This window comes from Nicotiana sylvestris, chromosome 5 (assembly GCF_000393655.2).
Source record: "Nicotiana sylvestris chromosome 5, ASM39365v2, whole genome shotgun sequence".
Lineage (NCBI taxonomy): Eukaryota > Viridiplantae > Streptophyta > Magnoliopsida > Solanales > Solanaceae > Nicotiana > Nicotiana sylvestris.
In genome coordinates this window covers 49,366,950-49,393,725 of record NC_091061.1, presented here as the reverse complement: position 1 = coordinate 49,393,725, position 26,776 = coordinate 49,366,950, and the positions used below count along the sequence as shown (strand labels likewise).

The 26,776-nt window shown below is 36.9% G+C and overlaps 3 protein-coding genes and 1 long non-coding RNA gene across 6 annotated transcripts; 3 read left to right on the top strand and 1 right to left on the bottom strand.

Moving 5' to 3' along the window:
• Positions 1 to 7,409: 7,409 nt before the first annotated feature.
• Positions 7,410 to 10,626, top strand: LOC104227369 (probable serine/threonine-protein kinase WNK11). Of its 3 annotated transcripts, none has more exons than XM_009779608.2 (3): positions 7,410 to 7,567; positions 8,798 to 9,300; positions 9,998 to 10,626. In XM_009779608.2, the coding sequence occupies exons 2-3, from the start codon at positions 8,806 to 8,808 to the stop codon at positions 10,373 to 10,375; spliced, it is 873 nt and encodes a 290-aa protein (XP_009777910.1). In that variant the 5' UTR covers positions 7,410 to 7,567; positions 8,798 to 8,805; the 3' UTR covers positions 10,376 to 10,626. The 3 variants fall into 3 exon arrangements, with proteins under 3 accessions (XP_009777910.1, XP_070030148.1, XP_070030147.1); XM_070174047.1 differs by lacking the exon at positions 7,410 to 7,567 and adding an exon at positions 7,632 to 7,799; XM_070174046.1 differs by lacking the exon at positions 7,410 to 7,567 and having other exon boundaries at positions 7,632 to 9,300.
• Positions 10,627 to 11,199: 573 nt separating this feature from the next.
• Positions 11,200 to 13,087, top strand: LOC138891066 (uncharacterized). The gene is made up of 3 exons (XR_011407379.1): positions 11,200 to 11,550; positions 11,907 to 11,963; positions 12,813 to 13,087. It is a non-coding gene; the product is annotated as an uncharacterized lncRNA (long non-coding RNA).
• Positions 13,088 to 15,479: 2,392 nt separating this feature from the next.
• LOC104227350 (uncharacterized) lies at positions 15,480 to 18,603 on the top strand. Its single transcript, XM_009779578.2, has 4 exons — positions 15,480 to 16,046; positions 17,160 to 17,241; positions 17,863 to 18,021; positions 18,218 to 18,603. Exons 1-4 carry the CDS (start codon positions 15,843 to 15,845, stop codon positions 18,289 to 18,291), a joined length of 519 nt encoding a protein of 172 aa, XP_009777880.1. The 5' UTR covers positions 15,480 to 15,842; the 3' UTR covers positions 18,292 to 18,603.
• Positions 18,604 to 19,800: 1,197 nt separating this feature from the next.
• On the bottom strand, positions 19,801 to 23,920 carry LOC104227341 (thymidylate kinase-like). Its single transcript, XM_009779567.2, has 6 exons — positions 23,717 to 23,920; positions 22,371 to 22,709; positions 21,294 to 21,405; positions 21,163 to 21,222; positions 20,818 to 20,922; positions 19,801 to 20,407 (listed from the first exon to the last, which is right to left on the bottom strand). Exons 1-6 carry the CDS (start codon positions 23,752 to 23,754, stop codon positions 20,291 to 20,293), a joined length of 771 nt encoding a protein of 256 aa, XP_009777869.1. The 5' UTR covers positions 23,755 to 23,920; the 3' UTR covers positions 19,801 to 20,290.
• Positions 23,921 to 26,776: the final 2,856 nt, after the last annotated feature.

Genomic DNA, 26,776 nt, shown 5'->3' with positions numbered 1-26,776 from the left:
ATAAAATAATTTCAGAAATAGAATTCACTTAAAATGCAACTAAACCAACTAAAAATATCACAACTACCATACGATACCAACACGACATATAATTATACCAGCAGGGTATACAATTATACTGACTAATTTCCGCAACTACAAATGACTATAATACTATTACATAACAGATAGGAATAAAGAGAAAAGCAAAAAGGAATGCAGCTATAAAGTATTTTCAAGATACTGTACGATACTACTATTATTAAAGGAAAAACAAATAGCGAAGACAGCTAAAAAAAGATTCAGAAGCATATGATAGTATATAGCTATACTAACAGGGTAAATAGTTGTACGGGGTTGCTCCAACAATTGTCTATAACTATTAAAACTATCACATAACACACATACACTATGTCTATAGGCACAAAACTTCTATGGGAAACATCATGCATGTCATTGCCACTGCAACAAAACACCAGTTATGCGACAATCGGATAAAGAACATAAATGCAATTTTTTAGAAGAACTATGTCAAATAGCATTGCCTCCCCCTTCCAGACTCAAGTACTATGTCAATCATGTAACTGAGTACCTGGCATCTTTTTTGTATACTACTTAGCACCAATTCAACAAATCATTTTCATTAGAAAATAAGTCAATCATGTCCTAACTTATTACTTAAGGTTAAGGGATTCTTCAGATGTTTCAAAAGGGACAATGGGTGTTATTCGGAAAATGACCCATACATGATCACTCTACCCCAATGCCTGCCTATAATCAATGCCAGTGGTGGTCACCAGCCAAGGCCGTGGGGCTTCTGCACATTGACCCCATCCACACCATGCCACCTATAAAGAAAAGCTCATTCTGCACACATAACTTACATGGTCTCATTCCTTCCATACTTGCTTCTCCCCACCACTATCAACTGGCCTAAACACTAGATCACGTACAAAATCATCTAATGCAAAGCTGAAAAACAGAAATCACACAGAGCAGCTCTGGCTTCAATAAATTTGGTTGACAACAACAGCTACTGATTGACAGCACTAGTGAATCAGCGACCATTTTTTTAAACCTCAAGCAGAACATTAATTTAATCGGTCTATTTAATTCAAAAAATTAACACAACTGACTATAACTATAATATAATACAAAAGCATAACAAGAAATCAAAAATAACAATGTACTATACATTAAAAATCGCAAAGATCATAATTGTAAGAAAATTACCTTCTTGGGTGCGACACCAATTTTTCTCTTCTTTAACTGAGAATCATCGCTACAATCAACATCTACTGGTTGAGTCTCTGTTTCAGGCACGGATTCACGTCGGCTTCCCCTAACTCAGAATCCTCAACAACTTTACCTTTTCCCTTATCAGTCACAGGAACATCTCCTATGACTGGTTCGAAATTTGTGTCGGGTAATGACAGGTAGAGAGTTTCATCGACTAATGCGGCATTAATATTTTTGCCTTTTCCACCCTCTAATTCTACATTTTCAGTTGTGTTTTCAACATGACTACTGCTAGGGTTACGACTAAGTGGAGACTGAGAATCAGAAAATAAGGAAAAACTAGGCCCAGACATGGCTGAGGCAACGAATTCAGCAGCTACTTCTTTTGAAGAATGATATTGTCCAAAGCGCCACCATCTACGCGCACAACTCTTCCGACCCATAGAGAAAACAACAACCCATAGACAATGATTCACAAAAGTACAAAGGAAAACATAAAAATCCTATGATTTTGAAAACCCACTTTCACTAAAATGTACTTTCAGAAGCAAAAAATTCACCCAAAGCAAAAATGTCACCCAAAATTAGGTACTAGACGAAGAGATAGAACGGAATCGGAAGAAAAAAATTACAACTCGAATGTGTTTCACTTTTGCGTTCTCATCGGTTGGCTATGGAGTTATGGAAAGTGTACTCTGTTAACTGATAGAGAAAGAAGGAAAACGTGGGAATAATGGGCAGAATGGGCTGGATCGAAGATAAGGGAGAGATGGGTAGATTGGGTCGGGGCCGGGTAAATAGATTGGGCCGACTGGGTAGGCAGGGTAAATAGTTTGGGGATGGGTATTAAAAGGTAAATAGTTTGGGCCTAATAGGTATAAAGTGAGATTTTCTCTTGAAATTATTGTATCCTAACGTTCTAGGTTTTGAGGGAATTTCAACTTCGGATATAATTCACCGTTGACTATGTGACAAGAAAAAAAAAATAATCTATATGTGCAATCCTCATTAGCAGCAATTTAATAAACTACAAGCTATGATTTATCATGTGACAGAAGGTTATTGCGTAAAGAACCTAACTCACTATCAGCTGAACTGCTTCCGACTTCTTCATTCAGTTTGTAGCCATACCGTATAGAGTGAAAAATTCCTTTTAATGGGAGTGGCTATATTCAAGCAAGCATTCCAGCGAAATGATCCTTTGACAATAGGCTCTGCCCAACACTGGGACTAACTTTATACAGAGAGAGAAAAATCAGCAAAAAAAACTCTTTTTGAATCGGATATTGGATAGGCTAAGCTAGGTGTAGCCCGCTCTCTCTACGGTTTTGCTTGAACTTGTCAAGCCCGGGTGACTATGTGATTATTAAGGCAGGGTGCTATTGTACCAGTGGTAGAGTGTCTTGAATCAAATCGTTTGTCTAGAGAGGGTGTAGCGATACTAGAAAGTTAAGATGTTGTATAGGCAACTGGCCTTAGAGTAGTGTATCGAACTAAAGGACACGAGTGACCCATAATCATTGACGAAGAGGAAGGCTTGGAAAGGGATCAAAAATATTGAGGAGGAGCTTTCACAAAGGCCAATAACCGATAGCTGATGTCACTAGCCTTAACTTCTTTATCTATTTGAAAGCTGATGGGAGTACGGCTTTCTTCAAGGAAGTGTCTCATATGATATTATATTAGTAAAGAACCCTTGATCTTAGATAAGTAAGCAGATATACCTATGGCTGGAAAGATAGCGAGCGTTATTCTCAACTTAGTCTCTCAGAGGCCAGCTCATTGTAACCCTAAAACACGACATTAGCGGGGTTGGGCTCCCCATGCAGAATACAATAAACATGGGACAGCCGGGAACGATGACCCTTCTCAAGCCTGAGGCCTAATTTGGACTTTCTCTTTCTACTACTTGCCATTCCGAAGTTTAGGATTTAGTTTCGAACCGATGGGATTTTTCGAATGGTAATAAAGCTTGCCATTCTATTTGTTTGGTCGAATCCGACTCTGGGTCTGCCCTTTTGCTAGCTTTTCATTATGCTGGTTCAACTACTGCTTATGCTTGAAATATCTAAACACCTGAAATCCACTCTCAATATACGCTACCCCTTAAACAGTGTGAAAGGGTGGTAGGTAGAACTAAGGGAACAAATCTTTTTTGGTTCGATAATGGAATCAATAGCTTTCCCGAACAGGGATATAGGAAGAAGCCAATAGCCTACAGGCTTGCCAGCGGACTTGCTTGACCTATTGAAATGTCAATATAGACTTCTAGCACATGGTCGGCTAGCGAAAGGTCAGCTTTGGTTCTAGGCAAAGATCCGCTAGTAGCAGTTCCTATCCCAGCTCCCATTCAATATTCATTCAAAGTATTCTACCCATGCTTCAACCAGCTGCTTTGCGGACTGCTCTTGCTCTTACTGCTCTTTCCTATGCTTCCTCCTTCTGACTACTTGCCTTTCCCTCACTGTCATTGCCTTGCCGCTTGATATCTCGTTTTTTTTATCTTGTGCAATTAAAGGGAACGAGACTGGAAAGCCCAAACTGATCTCGACGGGGGAATGCTTATCGATATTGAAGCCGTTCCGCTCATCCCTCTTTCCTTTCGAGGAAGGACTTCTCTTCACTCTCTTTGAAGAAACCAAGTTTGTAGTTACGTAGATGATAATCGGCTTATACAAAGGTTTGTTTGTTGGAATCTTCTTCTGTCAAAATCTTTTGGGACGCCTTGGTGGTTTCATATTATTTAAAATAGTTTAGAAAGTTATTCCTACAATGAAAGGCCTCCTTTCTTTCATCTAAATGCGGAAGAAATTCAAAAATATCCAGATTTACAACTAGTCGTTCAAAAATAGCCCTTTCAAAAGTAATCGAAATTTTGCCCCTTTTCATGTAAAGATAAATCTGAGCGAAATCACTGTTCAAAACCCAAAAAATACGCTAGTATATTATGTTGGAGTTCCAGCATAAGTATACTTGAACCCCAGCATATTATAATGGAGTTCCAGGATAAGCATGCTGGAACTCGAGCATAATATGATGGAGTTCCAGCATAAGTACACTAGAACTCCAGCATAATATACTAGAGTTCCAGCAAGTATATCGGTCCAGCATAATATACTGGAGTTTGGAGCACCGGTGCTCCAGTCTCTAGTATATTATACTGGAGCCAGCAAAGTCTACCGGTCCAGCATAATATGCTGGAGTTCATACACAGGTGCACCGAACTCTAGTATATTATGCTGGACCTGTCGCTGTTGCAGCAAAATAGTGGATATTTTTCATTGACTTGGTAAACGCTGGCTATTTTCGAATGACCGGTCGAAAACTGGCTATACCGTGCTATTTTTACTCTAAATGTTGGCTGGTCTCTTTTCATATTCAAAAAAGGAAGGTGCTGCTTTAAAGCAAGTCGCTTAGGTTCTTAAGAAAGATTTTTAGTTTTGTAAAGCGGAATTCTCCTTTGACTCGATCTTTAATTGAAGTATAGCATTATGAAAACTCTTTCAAAAATTCAATAAGTTTCTCAAGGATTTTGAGAAAATCCGACTTAAGACTCGACTTTGATTTTTTCTTTTTATATTTCTTTTCTTGTTTTTTTATTAAATTACATGAGTAAATCATCCATGTCTTTCTTGTTCCACTAGCTAGGAGATAATTTGAAAATGTCCCCTTTGTTATTACTTATTTCTTTATGTCAAAGACGAGAAGCGGGAAACATCATTTTTTTATTCTTTTCTTATGAGGTCGTGTACAACAACCTTAACTGCATAAGCCTGGGCTAGGCCTACTTCCATCCCTAGAGGTGCCGTATGAGGCGGAAGCTCCACGTACAGTTTTGAAGTCGAGCCTTTCCAGTAATAGGGCCTAGGGACCGATATGATGATTGGTTTAGGTAGGGCGACCGGCCTACTACAGGCACTTGTAGGGATTAGTGTGTGAGACCGCGATCCACAAACTGACGCATGGGACTCAACTTTTACTTGGGAATAGAGAGGATAAACATAGCATGTCACAAGAGCGAGGCGAGGGTTGGAACCCTACTGCAGGAGGGACGCCTCGCGAGCCTGGCTTTTAGACATGGGGCCTTTTGGCGAAGCCAAGTCAATTTCGGGCCACCAAACCCTGCAACTGATGAGAAGGCCCTATGGAGTAAAGGGAAGCGTGTACGTTGTCACACTCTCTGCCTTCTAAAGGTGCCTAGAGGACGGGCCAAATGCAGCAGAGCAACGATCGGGGAGCGGGTTCCCCACTAGAAGGGGGACAGGAGACGACCATCTCAAGGCACATCACGACCTACAGGCAACATCGGCGAGACCTGAGAAGGCAACCCGATTGGGTGTCAGAGGATCCATAGTACTTGCAGCCTCCCAGACTTCATATTCATCATTTTTTAAAGCGAGGAGAAGGGATCTCTTTTCTGCAACGGAAAAAACGGAGCAGATTTGACTCGGCACAACCTAACGAAACATCCAATACCAATGATCTGTGCCTAGAATGTGTTGTTAGATCTCTGCTCTAGAAAGCTATACAAGCAACAACGAACGTAGCTTTGACCCCCGGCTTCCCTTTCATTACTTCTTTTAGAAAAGATCATCAGAAAGGAGACAACCCGCTCAAAAGACCCCAATTTTCCGACCAAGACAATCAAAGATAGTTGGCAGGGGCGCGACTTATGTCCGTGGCCCTATGCCCGACCATGCCGAGGTGTGATACCAAGAGAGCCATCGCAACCACTGATCTACCTATTGGCCTAGAAGAGTGTGCTCCTCTATCTCTCGTTCACCATCGAACACCAGCTCGTCTGGAAAGAGCCCTATCTCCTTAGGCTTTAATGCCCTTCGAAAAAGAGAATCGATCATTTTCGCCTTCAAATAGGGATTGAGAGGCTTTCCCCTACCCAACCTGAATTCTAAGGGTAATCAATGTGAACCATAGGATTTAGAAGCAGCCGCTTTCAATCGTTCCCAATGTCTAGATTGAGTAGACATCAAAGGGAAGAGAAGACGATAGTCTGCACCAGCTAAGCGTTATAGAACAGACATTGAAATGATGTATACCCGCTAACTGACATTGTAACGAGGATTTTAATTGTACGATTTCAACTTCGGATATAATTCACCGTTGACTATATGACAGGAAATAATAATAATAATAATAATAATAATAATAATAATAATAATAATAATAATAATAATAATAATAATAATAATAATAATAATAATAATAATCTATATGTAATAGTATTATGAAAAAATATTTTCACACCATTCATTGAACAATTAACAAATTCAATTGATTGATGAATGAAACGACGCCGACACGTGGCATGAGTGCGTAGAAGACTACCGGTTTACGTTTTTTTTCTTCGAACTCTTGGTTTACTTGCAGACTTGCAGTGTTTATAAATAGGATTAGGGACGTTCGTGCTTCGGTTTGGATCGGTTTTTTCCTTAAAAAAAATCAAATCAAATAAGTCAGTTTTTCAAATATTAGAACCAAACCAAATCAATTAAGTCGGTTTTTTCTCGATTCGGTTTATGTCGGTTTTTCGGTTTTTTCGGTTATTTATCGGTTTTTTCTTAAATATAAGACATACACTACCAAACACACATTTCGGCGACCTCATTTTCAACGTAACACTATATTAATTGCCCTTTGAGAAATCTATTATTTACCAAGATATATTGATGATAATTGAATCAAATAGTGATGAATAATTTAAGGACTCAATTAAAAATATATTATTTTAACATGAAATAGATTCTTACACTTAACAAAAGAAAACTACCAATAAAACTAGAATGTAAAGGTAAAGAATTGTACTAAAAGTGCAAACGATTAATATTTACTATAAAAATTTTAAAAATTTGTATAAAAGTATAAATATATATAGGTGTAATAATAAATTTAAAATAGATACTCTTATATTCGGTTTGGTTCGGTTTTTTTAATTAAAACCAAAACCAAATCAAATTTGATCGGTTTTTAAATTTTAAAATCAAAATCAAACCAAACCAAAAAATATCGATTTTTTTGGTCGGTTTAATTTGGTTTTCGGTTTGGTTTGGGTTTTCGGATTTTTATGAACACCCCTAAATAGGATTGTTACATTTAATATTCTTGTTTAGGCGGCTAGGCCTTCCTCTTTAATTTCTCTTTGCCATAACTAAATCACACTTGCTTCCCTTTACCCTGCATGGTTCCCTCTTTCTTTATATTACCACCATATATTCTTGTTTTACTTCCAATTTCCCTTTCCTTTCTTCAATCTATATAAGTGTAGATTTTAAATAACAAATTCATCAGCGTGCGGAATATTAACTTTACCCACTACTCATTGTGAAAATAGGTAAATACATTACTATTTCTTTTTGTAAAAAATCTCTTCCTTCTGCCTACCCTACTCATTGTTTAATTTTACGTTGTGTATACCATCATTCTAAATTTCTGCTTTCTTTCTTGATTCTTGTTGTTCTCTCTTGGAAAGTTTAGATTTTTGTTTAACTAGCTGGGTTGATCATATTCAAAGGACACCCACTAAGGAATATGCTTTAAAGATTATCAAGAAAAGGATTATCAGAGTAATTTATGATCAAATTTGAGTTTCAGCAGTAACTTTTGGTGGAAGAAATCTTTTCTTGTGGGATTGAAAATTGGATTTTAAAGGAGAGATTATGAAACTCTGCCTTTTGGAATTAGGAAATTTATCATTACAAGAGGGTCCATATAATTGAAAAGAAGTTTTCTTTATTTATGGTTTTACAGAAATTTTGATCATAAATAGGGATTTTGACCTGAATATGTTAGGCTGTATTAATGTATTAGATGAATTCAAGGGTTTGGTTCTGCTTTCACTACTATAATTCCATCGTAATTAGTGTGTATGAGTTTTTCTTTTCCGGTACAATATTTATCTGTCGATTAAATTGGCACTTCTTGATCTTTTTGCTGTTAAAATTTTGCTGTATATTCATACTTATGAATTTCATCCAACCAAGTCGGAAGCTTTTGAATCTTTGAGTTCAATTTGTTGAAAAAGGATAAGTGATTTTGAGGGTAATAATTGTTGCAAACAGTGACAATGGAGTATGGTGAACGGGTCCAATTGAATCCCCCCTTGGCCGAAAATTTGTTCTGTGTATAGGATATAAAAAAATTCTTTTGGTATATATAACTTTTTGAATCCCCTTTATATAAGGAAAACTTTTAGTGTAGTGTTTGTTTGAATCCCCTTGTTAGAATTTCTGATTCTGCGGCTGAGCAGAGAGTGCCACATTATGCCCTATACACTTTATGATAATAGATGCAGACTTAGGATACCTACATATTTAAGAAGTTTTTCAACTTTATGTGCAACAGTTTGAATTGAAAGCAACGGGTGGTCCCCCAGTTTATATTTGTCCAAGTTTTTCCTGTTTATATACAATAATTTGAACCAAAAGTAATGGATTAGCCTGCGATTTCCCCGAGCTCACATCTCTGTTTCGAATTTAGGTCTTATTATGGCAATAGATATTGTACGATTGTTTCCTCTGAAGAATCTTCTAAATGCTTAGGCTTCTTCTGTTTACTCTTATAGAACTCAGAATGCCGACTGCAAATCCTGATCAAGAAAATGAATTATTTGCTGAGGTTGATCCATCCGGGAGGTTTGGACGGTACGAGGAGCTTCTAGGCCGTGGTGCAGAGAAGATGGTGTATAGGGCGTTTGATATTGCGGAAGGCAGAGAAGTCGCCTGGAATCAGATTAAATTGAGCAGATTCCATGGCGACTCTTTCATCATCAATAAGATATATTCTGAGATCAAGTTGCTGAAGAACTTGAAGAATGACAACATCATAGTCATGTACCATTTCTGGAAGGACTGTGAGAAGAACATTCTGAATTTCATAACTGAGGCATGTGCGTCTGGTAATTTGAGGGAATACAGGAAGAAGCATCGTCATGTTTCGATAAAGGCCTTGAAGAAGTGGTCGAGACAGATACTAAAAGGCTTGGATTATCTCCATACTCATGACCCTTGTGTCATTCATAGAGACCTCAATTGCAGTAATATCTTTATCAATGGTAATGTTGGAAAGGTATGAACTCAGTCTCAACTGACTTCAGCTGTCCGTTTATAGGTATTGAACACTGGCTTAATGTTTCTATGATCTAGACATAACTATGCGACACTACATGGTACGAAACATAATGTCAGATACTCCGTAGCTCTACTTTATGTCAGAAATACAATGTAATGATGCCTAGTCCTAATGAACTAGTTCCTCTCTCTTTCAGATGATCTAACGCTGCAAAATTCATGCCATTTACTTTCTTGATATATTCATGGAAATGTGAGGTTCTGTTTCTCTTACATATCCTTAAGTCTCCGGGAAGACAACTTGTGCTAGTATTATTAGAGATAGCTTATGGAACTTAAATCCTAAATTTGACTGAGTGGGTATTGGAGTACACACGCTTCAGGCTGCTGGGGGCACATTACCTCTACACCTACTGTCACGATGGATTAGCGGGTGAAGTTATAATCTATAGCCACTTAACTTAAAATCGCGAATCTACATCTGTGTGTTATTCTTGTCACTTTGTATAAAAGCGGGAGTCTAAGATCACCTTACGATATAAAATGTACCCTTGCATAGTGAAGTACATTTGGAAGTGTTTGGTTAATTTAAGGGCGGGCTTCAAAAGTATTCACTCGTGATCGTCAGTGTAAATTTAATCAGATACAAGACTCTTGATCAACCTTAACATCCTAACAATATCATGTTTACGCAGGTAAAGATTGGTGATCTTGGTCTGGCAACAATTGTAGGGAAGAACCATGCAGCACATACTCTACTAGGAACACCAGAGTATATGGCACCAGAGCTTTACGAGGAGGACTACACCGAGTTAGTGGACATCTACTCATTTGCAATGTGCTTGATTGAAATGGCTACTATTGAGATACCTTACAGTGAATGTGACGGTATAGCAAAACTATACAAGATGGTAACTGCTGGAACAAAGCCTCAAGCTCTTAACAGGGTGAGCGATCCTGAGTTGAAGGCCTTCATTTTAAGGTGCATCGGGCAGCCAAGAGCAAGACCCCCAGCCGCTGAACTGTTGAAGGATCCATTCCTTTCTGATGTTGTCAGTTATGATGAGAATTAATGATCTTTGATAGCTGATTCATTTTGTTGAAATTTTGTTAGTTATTGAGTAATATTCCTCATTGTAGCTCAATATTATTTTTGGAATAAATCTGTTCTTGATCATGCAATATACAAAAGACAGTCTCAGTATCCCACCTTTTCTGCTCAATAGAAGTTAGAAAGTGTTGCATAGAGATCCATTGAGATGTATAGTTTGAACGGAAATTAGTTGACTATAGTTGATATAATATTCACTTTCTAGATTTTTGCATTATGAGTTTTTGTAACATTTAGTTCATTGATACTAAGTTTGTAGGTTAAAGAAAGTACCAGTAGCAATAAGTGTACTCAACATATTTCATTGCAAGGGGAGCAAAACAATAAAATAAAACGGGAGAAATTCAAAAATAGTTAGATTTACAACTGGTCGTTCAAAAATAGCTCAGTTTCAAAAGTAATCAAAATTTAGCCACGTTTCATGTAAAGATAAATCTGAGCGAAAACACTGTTCAAAACCCGGAAAATACGCCAGTATATTATACTGGAGTTCCAGCATAAGTGTTACACCTTGTGTATTCGGCGTTATCATGCTGTAAATGGGCTAATTCGATAGGAAGATAATTTATATGAAATATTTAAATGATGTGATAGTTATACATTAAGATTGGAAGTCATTTGAGTTGTGACTAAAAATTCGACAAAGATCGCGCGCAAGTTACGGGTTTAAATTTTACTGGAATTTGGATAAAATGTTGATGAGCGTTTCTCTCAATATACTGGGAGTTATGGTGTGTTCTACCTACCGAATCGAAGGTCTATGAGTCTAGTTTCCAACTCAACAAACCGTTCATTAATACGACTTCGGAGTAGAGAGATATTAACATTTTCGTACAGGGGTGCACACTGTTACGGGAACAGTGTGCCTAGTCGGGTTTAGTCAAAATTTCCTTATTTAAGTCAATTTTTAAAACAGAACCCCTGCGTTTTATCCTCTCCAAAACAGAACCAAAAACCTAGGGATTTTCTCTCAAACTTCTCCCATCCATCTAGCCAAGCATAACAACAATTTAGTCATCCTCAAGATGGAGAACACCATGGTAGCTTCGGAATCGTGAATTCTTCGGTGTTTCACTTTTCATAGCAAGACTCCGCCTTGAAGTAATTTCGAATTTTGAGTAATTCTGGTCACGTAAGGTATGATTTAACTTCTCTTTGATCTTTGTAAACTTCTACCATAAGAATTCTTAAGAAATAGTTGAAACCTCTATAGAAATATTCTTGATTTTTCTTAAGAAACCTCTATTAATATGGCTTGATTGTTGGGGCTGTTCTATATGGTTTTATTGTGTTGTTTTGATCTGTGAAGACATGGATGGAATTCTGTTGATGAGGAGATGTAGTAAAGAAAAATTTGGTGGTGTGTTGGGGGGAAATTAATCTACAAAAGAGTCTACAAATTCATGGCCACAAGTTGTTCGCGTAAATGTCTAAATGAAGAATTATTTAAGCTATGAGCTTGAATTTGATTTTGAATGGTTTGTATTATGTAGGAAATCATTCCTAAGGCTTTTGAGGTCTTGGAAACAGTATATAACCCCATCGACAAGGTATGTAGGGCTTTCGCTATACTTTTCGGCATGACTAGAATTCGAATAAACGTTTATCGAATTGTCTCGTCGGATTCGAGTTATTTCACCTTCAGCTTATAAAGATGCTTAGACCTAATCTTTTCTCATAGATTGCTTACTCTAGAGGATATCTATGAATTCTCGGATTTCCTTGTTCCTTGCTTAAAAAGAACTAGAGCCTTTTTACTCGTTCTCATTTCGACATTCATATAAATCATGAATAAGGAACACTTACTTCAAAGGTATTCATAATACATAACTCTCATGTTCTTAGTACTTGTTGGCTCGTAGTTGAAAAATTATATATTTTAGCAACAACCATGATAGTTGAGGAATAATGATGATAGGCCACTTCGACTCTTCTTAGAATACGTCTTTTAAGGTTGGTTTCGCATTGCACCTATATAATTCATGATTTAGTACATGTATGTATTTACTTTCATTACCGAGCCGCACTATAGACGGCCGGGTATGACACATATTGTGTAACCACTGATCAGTTGGGATTACCGAGCTCCACGTGGCCGGGTACGATTCTACCGAGCCTTTATTATGGCCGGGTATGTTATGGATATTATAGCCCCACAGAGGGATTTATTATTATATAATGTGATATATTATAAGTAGCGATAGTGAACGACGGTGTCACGAGCATACATTTATATCCATGTTGAATTTTAGTTTCCTACCGAGGCTAGTTTCAGAATTCAAATTATCTCTATGTCTCTTCTATTGTTAATTACATTTTTCATGTTACACTTGTCGCCCTACATATTCAGTACATATTTCGTACTGACGCATTTTTATGCGCTGTGTTCATGCCCACAGGTTCGAATAGACAGAGTGGCGTGCCTCCTCAGTAGGACCCCCAGGATCAGCGTTGGGTTTCGCACTCCACTTCTTCGGAGTTGCTGACTTTGAGTCCATAGGTACTATTACAGATGTATATGTGTGGTTTTGGGCATGTCGGGGGCTTTGTCCCGCCCTGTTGAGATTGTCTTACACTCTTAGAGGCTTGCAGACTAGCGGTCATTGTATATATATATTTTTCGTATCGCCCTATCGACCTTCTGGATAGCTGTTATACTGTTGTTACAGCCTTGTTGGCCTAGTTTTTATATATATATATGTCGTGTTGGGCTCTTCTGCCTGCAGGTTATTATATTTCAGATCATATCTCATGGTTGGTTCACTCGGGCCTTCGGGCATCGGGTGCCAGCCACACCTCCCAAGGTTGGGGTGTGACAATAAGTATGCTTTAACTCCAGCATATTATACTAGAGTTCCAGGATAAGTATGCTGGAACTCCAGTATAATATGATGAAGTTCCAGCATAAGTACACTAGAACTCCAGCATAATATATTGGAGTTCCAGCATAAGTACACTAGAACTCCAGCATAATATATTGGAGTTCCAGCAAGTATAATTGTCCAGTATAATATACTGAATTTTGGATCGGTGCTCCAGTCTCCAGTATATTATACTGGAGTCAGCAAAGTATACCGGTCCAACATAATATGTTGGAGTTCATACACAGGTGCACCGAACTCCAGTATATTATGTTGGACCGGTCTCTGTTGCAACAAAATAGTGGTTATTTTTCATTGACTTCGTAAACGCTGGCTATTTTTGAATGATCAGTCCGAAAACTGGCTATACCGTGCTATTTTTACAAATAAAACCTGTAAAATTCAAAGAAAAGTGAAGTGAGAACAAAATTTCAAATTTGAGGAAAAATCTTATATAGTATATAATATTATTATGCAGTAGTATGTGGCTATTGCCCCCACCATATCTCTTTAGTTGGGAATACCGAAATGAATTATTGGTTCACATATAGGTTAAGTAAACTGTAAAACAACATATTTATTACTGTATTATTGTGTCATAAATTAAATAAACGAATTTCTAAAAGGGATAGCTCAGTAACTACGAGGTCATAATTCTACTTTCAAGCAGGTTATGCTAGTAGAGATCTAAGAAGTGGAGTAAAGTAGAGTGTCACCAGCTAGTAGAGAAGATCACTACAAATATTCAAGTATTTTATGCTAAACTACTTTCATATGCAGGTAGATTGCAAGTGATCAATGCAGTGTTGTTTGCAATATACAACTTTTGGGGGGTTGTCTTTATACTCTCTCAAAGTGTTATAAGAGCAATTGATAGGAAGTGCAGGGAGTATCTATGGGGCACTATAGAAGGACACAGGAAGATGGCATTGGTATCATGGGAGGTATTATGCAGGCCAAAGAAATATGGAGGGCTGAACATTAAGGGATGTAAAAATTGGAACATAGCTTCTGTTGGAAAACTACTATGGCAATTAGTGACAAACAAGGAGGTACTGTGGGTGATATGGGTACATGGGGTGTATATGAAATCTTGTAAAAGCATATGGGAGCATAATCCACCCTCTGACTGTAGTTGGTATTGGAAGAAGATAAACAGTTTAAAGCATAATATGGCACAATGGTATAATGGAAGAACTTATAGGCTGACAAGCAATGGAGATTATTCGGTATCTAGCAGTTACAATGTAATGCTAGGACAAATGTCAAGGTGTAGGGAAATGGATTTGATATGGAGTAGGGTAATGCTACCAAGACACAGATTTGTATTGTGGCTGGCATACCAACAAAAAATGCAAACAAAAAGCAGACTAGTACAGTTGAACATTCCTATCACAGGTGATGCTGAATCTTGCATGTGTGAGCTGGGAGTGATAGAGACACAATAGCATCTGTTTGGGGATTGCTGTTGGGTTAAAAACATGAGAGATACTCTAACTAGATGGGCAGCAGTTAGTTTACCAAACATGGCAATACCAGAGATGATACAGTGGATTAACAAAAGGCACTGGAAGCAATTAAGGAAGGAGGTTGCAACAGCAATTATAGGAGCAATTGTATACCACACTTGGCAAGCGAGGAACTGGAGAATTTTCAGACAAATTAGCCTAAATCTGGAGTTTTGTGTATGGCAAATTAAGAAGGAGATGGTGGACAGAATAGGCATGTTTGTAGAGTCTAAAAGAGCAAAGCAATGTCCACCGATGATACAAAGATTCTGTAACTAAGAAGTGTCTGTAGGTAGGATTCTTGTAGTTTATTAATTCTAAAGTCATAGAATTTTGTACTTAGAAGAGGTGTTTTTTGTTCGAGGTCTTGATGTACTAGAAGAGCTAGTACACTTGATGCTCATACGATGTAAAGAAATTGATTGTTATGGTAATATTCACATTTATTACCAAAAAAAAAATCAACTCTAAATAACTACTATTGTCTTTATCTATTCATTTATAAATATCATATCAATTAACATCACCTCCAGATTAATTTACATGAGCTAGATGATCGATTAATATTCTTTAAAATTAAGCTAACTCTTTCATCATACACTTATATTGTGATTCTTCCCCTAGATTAAATTAGAACACTTCGATCTTCAACTAGTTGGAGTTGGCTCCATGAATCTTTGAATTCTTGGTAATACTTGTATTTATTTTACCACAATCTTCGCAATCTATTCAGGTTTAGAATCAGTTACACACTCTCTCATTTTATACGGGACATTTAAATATTTCAAAGAATATTAATTTTTAAACTTTTCATTTTACAAAAATTTGTTCTTTCTCTAACTTCTACCGATCCCATTTCGAATATTATTTGTGAAACCTAGAGTTATCACTTAAACGTACAAAATTAAATTAATGTTTTTTATAAATTTTCCTGAAAGAAGAACAAACGTACAAAATTTGTTCTCATTTTTATTCATGTTACTTATCTGAAAGAAGAAATCAAAATTAAATTTTGTGGGTGGCCAGGAAACCAATTGTAACCACAAAAGAAAAGAGGCAAATGATATCGAGCTGTGTGTTAGGGAATGCCGCAAAATCAATAGTAGGAACAAGAAGAGATGAAGTATACGTAGCAGCTGTGCCGTTGAGAGCCACAAAAGGGCCAGCCCAGTTGCTCATGTCCACTGCTTACTCTTTCAATTTATGGGATTTGCAGCATTTCATGGTCATCATCAACCCCAATTCCTCCTCTCTCCCCTCTCAGGTTTCTCTTGCATTTTGTCCTCCAAATATAGATTCTTGCAGGCCCAAATTCCAAGATTATTCTTTTCAATCAGAAGGTTTTCGATTTGGGTTAGTTTGGTTGATTGTATAGTCCCAACTAGGGGCAGCAAAATGGTTAAAAGAAAATATTTAATCACCCATATTATCCATTAAAAAATTGGTTGGATAATGAACTTTTTAAAAATATATCAAATATGGGTAATAACCATATTATCCATTTAGAAAATGAATAACCAATGAGTCTAATTTTCGCATTTGTAAAGCCTCAAATTGGGGTTCCTCAAGTTAGGGAGACTAAAAATTTTATCAAAAGTGATCTTATGCAAGAAGTCAATCCGCCGGTTAACCCGTATTTTATCCATATTAAATATGAGTCGGGTCGGATAATTTATCCGTTTTTTTATTACACGTCTTCGAGCAGAACCATATCCGGCCCGACCCGCCCGTTCGTCACTCCTAGTCCCAACATAAAATCCCTTATAAGGCAATACAGTTCTAGTTGGCTGCATAAGTAAAAATAATTTCCCCATAAGTAATGCATCATTTGGTTGGCGGTATTAAATAATACCTGTATTAAGTTATGCAGGAATTTATGTATTATTTTATACATGATAAAACTTGAAATAAGATTACGTGTATTAGCAATGCAGGGATTAAACAATTTAAAGAAAAAAAATTATGCCCTTTTGAAGTAAGTAATTCATGTATAATAATCTCTTCGTTGTTACTATTTGCATGAACAATCCAACAACAACAACCCAGTATAATTTCACAAGTGGGGTCTGGGGAGGGTAGTGTGTACGCAGACCTTACCCCTACCCTAGGGTAGAGAGGCTGTTTACAATAGACCCTCGGCATCCTTCCCTCCAAGAATTTCCCACCTTGCTCTTGGGGTGACTCGAACTCACAACCTCTTGATTGGAAGTGGAGGGTGCTTACCATCAGAGCAACCCATTCATTATAAATTACCTTACTAGGTGGGCACGAATCTGGATTAATCAAGCTAGGGAGTTTCAGATAACCAATGATTAAACTGAAAAAGAAAATATAAAAGAACAGTAAGTATTAACAGGTTACTACTTATCTGTTGTAGGCATTAGTGTATGATTTCCAACCTCAAGATCCTGAAAGCATAGCTGTTGCTGTTGCAGCGCTATCCGGCAGAAATGTACCAGGTGAAACCTTTTAGCACTTAGAACTTTTCTGTGGCTCTGGCCTCCATCCAGCTTACTCTAAAAATATATGCTACACCATATAAGATGCTTAGACAACTGTTCTCTAAAATGCAGTGGAAATGGCTGGAAATTTTTTAATCCTAACTTTGCAGCTTATCTGAATGATAAACAAGTTCAAACTTTTAATCCTTTTGGACATTGAATCAGCATTATGTTCAAACTCTATCTCTCTTCGGAACTGACCATCATAGGGATCAATTTCTAGTCACACTTCATATTAAGTCTGCGAAGCTTCTGCATGTACTCTACTTCAGATTGAGCCTACATCCATATTTTTCAAGGTAGGGGTAAGGACTGCATACAAATTACCTTCCCCAGACTCTACATGTGAGATTTCATTGGGTGGTGGTTGTTGTTGTTGTTGAGCCGACATCCATATGGTCATCATTCAATAGGAAATGAGCACTTTAAACTTTTATCACCAATGTTTTATGGAAGTAAAACAAGCTTTTGCCGTCTCTTAACCATTATAAGTTCATATATCTGTGGTTTTAAGTTTGATTGGTAGTTGTCAACATCATCTCCTACGTAATTCATGTCTCCAAGTTTATACCATGTCAGGAGTTGTTCGTATGAGGACTCTGAAGAAGCTGCCAACAAGGAAGTGCTGGTTTGCTGGCTACTCCAAGAGTGATGCAATAGATGCGGCAAACAAATTCAACAAAGGGTGGGAAACTGACTTGAGGATAAAACATCATGACTGCCGAAACTATGCAAATGGTAATTCTACTCACTAAAAGAAATGCAATTCTCAATAATATTTGCCTTTGTTTATAACCAAATTGGAAACAAATACTTTAGTTTTTGCCCTATACATGCAAAATGCATATTTCTTTGTAGTCATTATTTATAGTACATGTCGCTGAGTAAAACTTCCTTTTCATACTTTATTCTTTGCTGATTGACTACTTCAAAGGACTAGTGGAATATCTCACTGGAACGAAAGCAGTGCTGGAGCACCTAAGAAGCAGCAGCGTAGGCAAGAATTGACATGCCATTACCCAGAAAGGACTAAAGCATCGTACTACCATATGTCATAGATGTGTAGATTAAGTCATCAAGTAAACCTTTTGACACTTTGCCAGCCAATAGAAGTTCTGCAAATATATGCTCACAGGCTTTATTTACCGTAGTCTGTAAATCACTTCTATTCTTCCTTACACATTTCTTGAATGAGTCTAGTCCTCATAGTAACATGATAGTAATTGTTCAATTTGTTGTATATCATTTTCTGAACTGTAGAGCTGTTGTGTATAAATCTCCAAATGCTTAAGAGCAAAAATTGTCTGACACTGTGATACAGATGCGTAATTGTGACATGTAGGTTATGTAATCAAGGCTACACGCCGTTTATGTCCACTCTATAAACTGCTCTTCCCCTATATGTACACTGGCCGGGAGCACATCGTGCACAGGATAAGCCCTTTTAACAGCACGAGTTATCCATCTTGACTCATGAGAGCAGGGGCGGATTTAGGGGGGCGGAAGGGGTTCACGCGAACCCCCTTCGTTGAAAAATTACACTGTATATATAAGGCAAAATCTGATTTTTTTTACCTCTATATATTAAGTTTTGAACATCCTTAACAGAGTTCAAAAGTGTAGCTTAGTGGTCAAGGGGGGTCAAAACCTTCCTAAGGTCGTAGGTTCAATTCCCGTTAGCTAAAAAAAATTTAACTTTTTTTTTTGAACCCCCTTCGTGGAGATCGTGCTTCCACCACTGCATGAAAGTACTTGGTTCATGAAGAAACAAGAGTTACTTCCGGTTGGAAAGAGGACGGGAAAACTGTGATGTGAATATAGTTTGAAGGGAAAAAGCATATGGTAATTTGACGGATTGTGCGACTGATAATTGATAATGATCACTGGTTCCAACAAATGTCTGGCTTCTACTAAATGTTGTTTCTGTATAATCTGGGGTGAGGCAATGTACCTCCTTAAACACGTAATAGGGATGTATGCACATAGGTCCTCGCTGTTTTTCCTTCGTCACTGCTCATAGAATAATGTTCTTCACAAAAAGCAAACTGAGATTGTTCTTTCTTGAATCAAGTAGTGAAACACATTCATCTGGATGCTTTTTGTGATCTTTACTGTTACAGCCCTTTTCCCAGACCCTTTCAAAGAGCAGAATAAACAGTTTAGTAATGTGATTAGAGAAAATGTAGTAGTTTGAAAGACGAGCAATGCAAGTTCACCACGCCTTGTGCACATTGATTCAGTAGCCTGCACGGTGCTATTGTCATCCCCTAGAAGATGAAAATTTGGCGTTCCTTTTCCGAGAAAGATTCTCTCCGGACTAGAAGTATTTGTTCTTTCACCTGTATTTACTGAATCCTTTTTCTTCTTTTTTTAAATTATCGTCCACCCTATCCTAGGAAGCTCAAAAGTGCTACTGACCTTCCACCTGACTGGAACTCGAACCTACCGATTAATGATGGAAATATTCTACTAGCAGGCAAACCTCACTCGTCAAGTGTAAGTTATACCACTAACCAGTGAAGTTTCAAATAATATATTATACGTTCATGTCAATGTTTCCCAACTGTTATAAAAACATAATTACAGAGACCAGTGCTAAACAACTAAGCTCATGAACACCCTTTCTTTCTTTTTACCAAAAGCAACAGGCAAGAAGACTAGGGCCGTTTGGAATACCAGGGAAAATGCAGTTTCCAGAAAATCAGCACCTCTCCAAGCAACATCATCAAGAAAGAAATTTTGGCTTCAACATCATCAACGCATGCAAATTTGAATCGACAGAAGAAGGTGACTCCATGATATCACGACTTAATCCAGATACACACTCTCCAAAAAATGTGGAGAAAATTCAACTCACAGCAAGCTGGTATGCAGGGATCTATAAGACAAAGTGCTTCCACAGTAACAAGGGAATGGCTGAGAAGATAAATAAATGCCAAACTCAAACTAAAAGGAGACATGTTACAGAGGGACTTGCATATTCATGCCGATATTCAGCACACTTGACCTACGATGGCCATAATTGAGACAATGGTTTCCCTTTTTGGCATATCGTCATAGAGTCTAATACAATTTCTCTGAGCTTTTCCTCTATATCTTCAACAGGAAGGGTTGCATCAATAACCTACAAAACAGCAAAGACATAACATTAAAAAAGCAGTTATTGCCTAGGCTTTGGATGTGATGCTTGTAGGAGCAGCTATACAAGGCTAATCTGTTATCTTGTAAACAAAAGTAATTAATGTATCAAAAGCTTCAAAGTATATAAGACGAGAGTCTTAACTAATACTAGGATATAATCAATTTAGATAGCTTAATTTAATAAGGTGTAATATAATGCTTTTATATTAACCTTAATTACCATACTCATGTAATGGATACAAAAAAATTGATAGGAAACGTCCAAACAAACTCAAAGAGTACTAAAGTAAAACTAAAAAGTTAGTATTCCAGTGAATATTACATCACTTGCTGCATAACCTTCTATTAAACCATCATTTGTTGATGCACCTAGAAAAAGAAAAGGAAAACTACCTTCCACGAGGAATCATGAAGAGTCAAATAAGAATTGGCGACCTTTTTCTGAAACTCAAGCTGTTCATATCTCTCACCTCCATAACCTCCTCTCTCTGCGGCTTTCTGGTAATTTTCAAGACCAAATCATCAATATCCACAATCAAATCACTACAGCAGCATGTCTTTCATATAAGAAAATGACTGATGAAAATGAATATATATTTAACAAGTAAAGAAATGGGTAACTGGCAAACAACTAGAAATATAAAATGAAATAGCAAAGCTTTATCCTGGATAACAAATGAGCATATCTGACAGGACCAAAGATTGCTTAAGAAATCAAGACTAGATAATGAAAACTACCTCAGGTGATATGTCAAGGTATACAACCAGATCTGGAGCTAACAACCCTATCTCGGGAGCCTGCGGTAAAAGATCTCGTTGCTAAAACTGATTTGAGAAACTAAATAGCAATGTTGAGGACTCGATGTTACCTTACACCATTCAGTATCAAGTCCCTTGGCAGATGAGAATGCTACTCCAGAATAAGAATAGCGATCAACAACGAGAGTAGTTCCACTCCTCAGCTTTTCCTCCATCAACATTCTGCCGAATTGGACAGAATAATTAGAACTATCTGAATGCACCAGCTTAACAATACTGAGCTGATTCGCCTGAAAATTCTTACAGAAAGAGTTGGACATGGAAGTAAAAGTGTTCGCTACCATAACAGGTAAAACTTTCAGTTAAATGACAATAAAATTCATTGCAATATTGTTAAAGAAAATGAAGACTGGTACTTAATTACATACCAAGATAATAAGTTTTATTGTTTTGATTGGTGCCTTATGTTGAAGGCAAGACTATTGGCAGGGAATAGATAAAAAAGCAGGCAAAAGATCATTAACACTTCCATTTTGGTAAGAAGATCATACCATATTCAAGAAAAGGTACATGATTAATTGCGGGAGAAGGAAATTCAAAGAAAATCTTTCAATAATCTAAGGGAGCTTTTTCCCTCCGCTGCGGGTTCTAGCCAGATTCCAGCTGGCACACAGGTTGCAAACTCGGGGGAGTATGAACTTGCCCCTTACCCTCCTCCCAACTTAAATACCAAGTTTTATCCTCACCGGAGTTAAAACATGACATGCACCTAACCCACATATCACTTGTTGCATCTTTTTTACTAAACCAAAACCCTAGAGCAACAATCTAAGATAGTTGAAGAACACAAATGCATATTATACATGCTCTCAGTCTGTCAATGCCATACTTTCCTGGAAAAAATGATAATCTATGCAGAGAGCTTGTCAAGTAGCTATTTAAATAGATAGTAGCAGAGAGAACGTCAACACCACTTAGTTCATCTTTCAATGTTATACAGAGATAATTTTAGCTCTCTGTCAAAAACTGAAACATCTGCTTATTAGTTCGAAACTAGCACGGTGAGAACAATTAACGAGCAGCTGGCCTGCATTTCCACACATGTTCTCTAGTGACATCACAATTTGAGCCTGTCAAATTTCTAAATGATTTACTGCGGTTCAAAATCGCCAAACTAATAGGCACACCTCTTCTCCCAACGATTTGCACTGAATAGAAGATGGATCGCATGGTCATCCAAATGCGCCTGGTTAGCAAGATAAGAAGAAATCATTTGCCCAACACCTGTATTCCTGTCAGGAAATCTCCATGATTCAACTGAATATCCTTGCTCATCAAGGTACTTGTATAGTCTACTAGATTGTGAAGTCTTCCCACAGCGGTCAAGCCCTTCTAAAACAATTAAGGCACCTCGTGAACTGCTGTTTTCTTTGTTTTCCATATGAATATTTCTTGAAGGCTTGAAAGGTAACTTCAAATTCAAACTAGACTTCAATGAACCCTGAGCCGCTACTACACCAAATTTTCTGGGGAAAAACAGAAACTGTATTAGCACAAAGCTTTCGCAACCAAACAAGTTTACTCCACTTCTTTACAAATAAAAAATATGATATACTACATAAATTAAGCCTAATGACATATAGGGAAAAATTGTGAAGTTCCCATCATTTAGCTTAATCTCATTAATCTACAACTCTAACATGTAGACTTATACATAGTATAGGAAAACATGCAGATACTATTGTAATATGCTCTAGCATTTAGCTTAATTCATTAAAACTACAACTCTAACATGGAGACACATAGTATAGGAAAACATGCAGATAATAATGTAATATGCTCTTAGTGGGTCTATTTATGATGATTGATTATAGTGTCCAGGTCAGCTTGCGCACATCTCGACTATTCCATTGGGTACCTACTCTTTGTGGAATTCTTTCAAGCAAACTATGTGTTGCATCCATTACATGAATTTCCGTCTAGATAAAGACATAAATGTATGTATGATTATACGTTGCTTATTAGAATCTCGTACTTCTCGCTATGAAGTTCATTTACACATTAATACTACTCCTTCTGTGCCATATAATGTTGCATTGTTCTACATTTTTAAAACTTGTGGTCTAAAACAAGCCCTATATATTTGTGTGACTATAAATCATCTCATTAAGGGTAAAATGAGAATTTTGAAGCTCAATTATTTTTAAATATAGAAATGAGTAGGGTAAAATGAGAATTTTAAAGTTCAATTATTTTTAAATATAGAAATGAGTTTTTTTTTTTTGGGGCAGATTAAAAAGAAAAGCGGCCACATAATTTGAGACAGTGTTAGTAATAGTAAAGTAGCTAAATGGCAATTGGTAAATAAATTTTGAAATGGACAAAGGACAAAGACAAGTCATCAAACAAATCAAAGAAAAACCTGCAGCGGATCATACAGTTTCTACGGACCAAACAAAACTGGGATCGATCAATGAACATCCAGGTATAAAATGTTCACTGAGTTAAGAAATTGAGCGTTGAGGAAACTTACAAAGCCTTGCTGATGGTGAAATTGCAGGCATATCTCATCTCATCATTAAACCTATTATTCAATTTTGCCAAAATTATCGCTCCTCGTGTTTTCGTCGCCGAAATTTCCCGCGCAACGTCTCAATTTGTTCGCGCGTCTAGGGTTTTTATATGAAGGGTCAATTGTAGCCTTCCCTCCAATTTATGAAACTTGTAATTTGCAAATGTCTCCTCCATAGTGAGATTAAGAATCATATTTATACCCTTCAAACTTTTGAGTGTTTTCATTCCAAACTTTTTAGTCCTAGAATTTTCTCACCTGATTTTTATGCCAAAGTCCAAATCATATTAATTAGTTAGCTTTGTTATGAAATAAATTGAGATAGGAACATGTATCTATCTATATTTATATTCATATTATATTAGAAGTATGAAGGTTTTACTGAAATAGTTCGCATTTTTTATCTTTTAAAAATATGTTTCGTACTGAATAAAACTATTATTATAATTTAATTATTTTTCTAATATTAATGACTTTTAAATCAACTAAATCTTTAGTTATTAAATCTTTTCTTATTGAATTGTATTAAATCCCTAATATTTAGGAACTTAATCCATCTAAAGATTTTATATCGTTAAAATTCCTAATTCTAAATATAGAATATCCAAGTTAGTCTAATAGTTTTACCAATATATAAAATGTATGATTCATTTAATAATCAATTACAGCTAATGATTCTAAAGACACAAAGTTCTAAAAGTGAATTTCATATCAATCTTATTACGCTTTGATAATATAATTCTTATTGGATAAAATTGTAATTACACTTAAATATTTAAACTTACGGATGACCTAATATGAAGAATTTAAATCAACAAAAAAATAGACTATTTCCTTTCATGTTGACAATAAATAATTAAGTGTTTAAATTAACTAATTAGCAGAAGAAATTAATTTAATTAATTTCAGTGATACCAGATTTAAGGATGATATATATTTTCGTACTTGGTTATTAGACTTAGCCTTATCTATGATATTATTGAACATGTTTACACTTATTATATTTATGTTAGTGGCTTTATTTAAGGATTTGGGATTATTGGTTCGCCTAGCATGTATATTAGTGTCGTCACGATCGTTGGTGGTTTTAGGTTGCGACAGTCAGAGGACGTATGTGTTTGCAACAAATTTTCGTAAGACGAAAATAAACGGCAACAAAAATAATATAAAGAAAAAAAGAGATTTTATTGATAAATATTTGTGAGTACAATTCTATGTACCTCTTGATTCTTCTCTCTAAATTCTCTTTGATTCGAGGGCTTGAGAAGCGTCTTTCTCGAATGTAGGATGATGCAGACCTCCTTATGATGTATTTAATTGTCAACAACGCCGAGTAGCACTTTGTTGTTACGGGTTGATCTCCGGGAAGAACTTCATTGATCACTCCTTTGTCAAAGAACTAAACACTTGATGATTGATCTCTCTGTCTGTAGATGCCTTCACCAATTGCGGAGTGTTCTTCTCCAACTCTGAATGTCCTCTGAGACTAATGTAACCCCTCTATTTATAGTTGTAGAGAGTGGACAGTCTAGCTACATATAAACTCTCTTGCTTGATTCTGATTGGCTCATGTCATTTTAGCCACTTGGCGATCCGTGGTTGGTTCTTGCTTTTTGACTTGGATTGCCACATCATTTAACACGCGGCGTCATCTTGTTGGCTTGCAGTTTGACTAGATATGCCATGTCATTTGACACATGGTACGAGTCTGGGCCTTAAGATGAAGAGAACCTTGATCTCGAAAATAATAAAATGGACTAATTTAACTTGTAAAGCTCAAATTAATTATTTAACCCAATCGAATTTAAACCAAATTTTGTATGGATTAAACCTAATAAATTTTATATGTCTACGGATGCCCCTACTTCAAGTCTTGTCGGCGCGTAAACTTGATTTGAAGTGAAGACAAATACTTGAAGTATCGGTGAAGCATCAAACCTAGGCCTCGAGTTAAGTTAGAGCTTCCGAAGGAAATATCCCCCGATTAATTTGAACTTCATAAACTTGGCAACATGTCTTGGAGACATTAATGGTACTTCATAGTTGAACAAGAATAAAGCTAAACCATAATGATGAAGCTTGTATTTGTAATCCCATCATATTCATTATTGACGTAAAATTACTGTCCAACATGAATTTGGTTGGCAATTTACATTCTTTGCAAAAGTAAACTTCTTTGCTACTGATAAGGATACATCGAAGTCCTTCAGATGACAGCCACGCATATACTTGATTTCTTCTCCATATTGGAAACGAATTGATGTTGCCGCCTTACCGGTAAATTCTTCTATCCCACACCGTGAATAATTCTTGTGGACAGCCAATATAAGCTGCTATATATACCACGATGTTCTTCAATTGCGAACCTAAACTTGCAACATTTACAAGTTGCTTCAAGTCAGCCTTTGACGATTAGAAAATACTAGAAGGTAATTTCTTCTTCTGCGTATTTTTTAGTTTTTTTTTTCAGTTTTTTTTCTGTAGGCTCGGAGATGATATACATGGCGAATTCTCCAATATTCATCAAGAGAAGAAGGGGATGATCACCCCTCCCCTTTTGTAGGTTCATTAAGCGTATGATCCATCGAGGATTTGACGGAGAAGTGCACGTCATAATGTTTACCCTTCGCATTGAAGCGTCGTGTCACAATGCTCACCATTCGCATTGAAGGTGTCACACTGATATTTGCTGCTGAATCAAAGCTTTTTGTCATTGGCACCAATCAATCATGTGGGATCTACAGCTTCGTATCACTGGCATCGCGTCTGTAGAAGCAAAAACATCGTGCTATGGCACCGATATCCATTAATCGAGCTTATCGTCGTGCTACTCGCACCGTATCTGCAAAAACGTCATCTTGTTGGCACCAAGGGCTCCAAAATCTTTTCTTATTTTTGCAGGTTTTCAAGAGAGTACAACAACAACTTGGTACATCCTTTCTTGCAGCTTGACGAGAGACGTATTCCTATGTGAGCTTGATCGACGAGCCATATCCCTACTTTGCAACATGCGAGCGAGAA